Source organism: Triticum urartu, chromosome 3 (genome assembly GCF_003073215.2).
Source record: "Triticum urartu cultivar G1812 chromosome 3, Tu2.1, whole genome shotgun sequence".
Lineage (NCBI taxonomy): Eukaryota > Viridiplantae > Streptophyta > Magnoliopsida > Poales > Poaceae > Triticum > Triticum urartu.
In genome coordinates, this window is record NC_053024.1 from 734,579,083 (window position 1) to 734,580,906 (window position 1,824).

Consider the following 1,824-nt stretch of genomic DNA (forward strand, 5'->3'; position numbering starts at 1 on the left):
CGATTGACGATCCCGTTTCCTGTGCCCCAGGACTGCATGTTGTGATCGATCCCGTTTCAGATCGATCTTTTTTTTGGGGCGTTTCCAATCGATCGAGTAGCGGCCGCTCGACCTCGACTCACGCGGAATTGAAGCGGCCCAACACCATACGAGGTGCAGCAGCCCAACGCCATACGAGTACACATACTAGGCCTATAGAAAAATTTGGGGCCCCCCAAACTGATGGGCCCTGTGCGGGCTGCACACTGTGCACACCTATGGGCCCGGCCCTGACTGGCATAAATTGGTGAGAATCCACATGTCACTCAAGCAAGCCATTACCAACACTAGTAGAGTGCCCGTGCGTTGCCACGGGCTCTTGAAATAGTTTATCAGAGTTACATGTTAAAATCCACACATACAAACAATATAACACAAATTGAAGTCCATTATTGCAATGTAACAAGCTGAGTGATGTTACAACTTAACATCTATTACAAAAATATTAATATCTAGATGATGCGCTTAAGAAAATCTTTCACAATATCAGGAAAGTTTCCTCTAGCTTCATTCCCGCGATGTTTTAGCAAGTATAATAAAAATTGTTGCCTCAATTCATACCCATCCTACAGAAAAAAATAAATGTAGTTAGTATGAAAAATTCACGGAGAAGGTCTTAAAACATGTAACCCACAATACTCACCGCGCAAACCGGCTTGACCAATTCTTTACCGTTCCACCAGAGCATAAAATGAAAAATAAAATAGCCAGACACATTCCTGGAAAACTTTCAATTAATATTATAAATAATATAATGATACGAAAAGTAAATATTCTTATTATGAATTCATTACCCGTCTATACTCGTTGGAACACCGGCCGGAAATAAACGATGCCATTTAGATATATCAGAATTCCACCCAGGCAGCTTTATTTCGAGTGCTTCTTTGAAATCCCTTGAAAAACTTTTTAATTTCAGTGAATGCCTCAAGTTTTTATCCTCTGACAATTGTGATGATTGAATAGGATCCATAATATGTAGACGACGTGCCTCTTTGTCGATGATGTACAGGATGTATCGGCCGATGGATGCATAGGGAAGATAAATCTACAAGTGGAGCTATTAGAAACAAAAACAAACCATGATAACAATGGTCAAAATATTTTATTTACCTTATTGCAAGATGAGATGTCGGTCTCCATCCCAGGCCAGCTATCAAATAATGTTGCCAACGTCTGGATAGTTTCCTTCTCACAAAACTTCTGACCTCGTGTTGACTCTAGCAGCATGGACTAAGTAGAAGAAAAAAAATATTGTTTCAACATGTTGATACTAATGGCACCTAGAATGAAGAGTTATGGTAACTTACACAAAATCGTAGATCCATGTAGTGTATAGGAGGGTCTGTGAACAATACTCCCTCGTCACATGCCAGCATAAGCACGGCGGTGTTGAAGCAATCATTGTCCATGGGCTGCTCCATGTTAAGTATGCACTGAAGTTTCTTAAGACTTAAGCTCATTGGATCGGGTGTGGAGCTCCGGACCCACACCTCCCTGTAATTTGGATGGTAAGAAGAACAATAATATACATCCGCACATTAAATATTGATACATGATACTTACTCCAAACATCCAGCATCATAGATCGACATGATGTAGCTGCAGAGGCCGGCAAGTATTTCGCGTTGGTCCATGGGAATGATAGTGATTGGGGCGGGACGTTTCTCTTCGACAACGTCAGATGGATTATCCAGGATCTCAAGATCAGAATTATCATGGAGCAGACAAGTTTCTTCGCTAAGAGGTTGATGGTACACGGGACATCCTTTTAACTTATTAAGC

The 1,824-nt window shown here is 41.2% G+C and overlaps 1 protein-coding gene across 1 annotated transcript; it reads right to left on the bottom strand.

Annotated features, from left to right (window-relative positions):
• Positions 1 to 570: 570 nt before the first annotated feature.
• LOC125549526 lies at positions 571 to 1,517 on the bottom strand. The gene is made up of 3 exons (XM_048712922.1): positions 1,350 to 1,517; positions 1,153 to 1,272; positions 571 to 1,087 (listed from the first exon to the last, which is right to left on the bottom strand). The coding sequence occupies exons 1-3, from the start codon at positions 1,500 to 1,502 to the stop codon at positions 830 to 832; spliced, it is 531 nt and encodes a 176-aa protein (XP_048568879.1). The 5' UTR covers positions 1,503 to 1,517; the 3' UTR covers positions 571 to 829.
• Between the last annotated feature and the right edge of the window lie 307 nt (positions 1,518 to 1,824).

What these genes read in the sequence shown, in the direction of transcription:
- LOC125549526 (XM_048712922.1), bottom strand. Translation starts at nt 1,502, where the DNA reads ATGAGCTTAAGTCTTAAGAAACTTCAGTGCATACTTAACATGGAGCAG. An exon ending in ACATGGATCTACGATTTTGT is followed by an intron (nt 1,273 to 1,349) that starts GTAAGTTACCAT and finishes TCTTCTACTTAG; the next exon opens with TCCATGCTGCTAGAGTCAAC. An exon ending in ACATCTCATCTTGCAATAAG is followed by an intron (nt 1,088 to 1,152) that starts GTAAATAAAATA and finishes CTCCACTTGTAG; the next exon opens with ATTTATCTTCCCTATGCATC.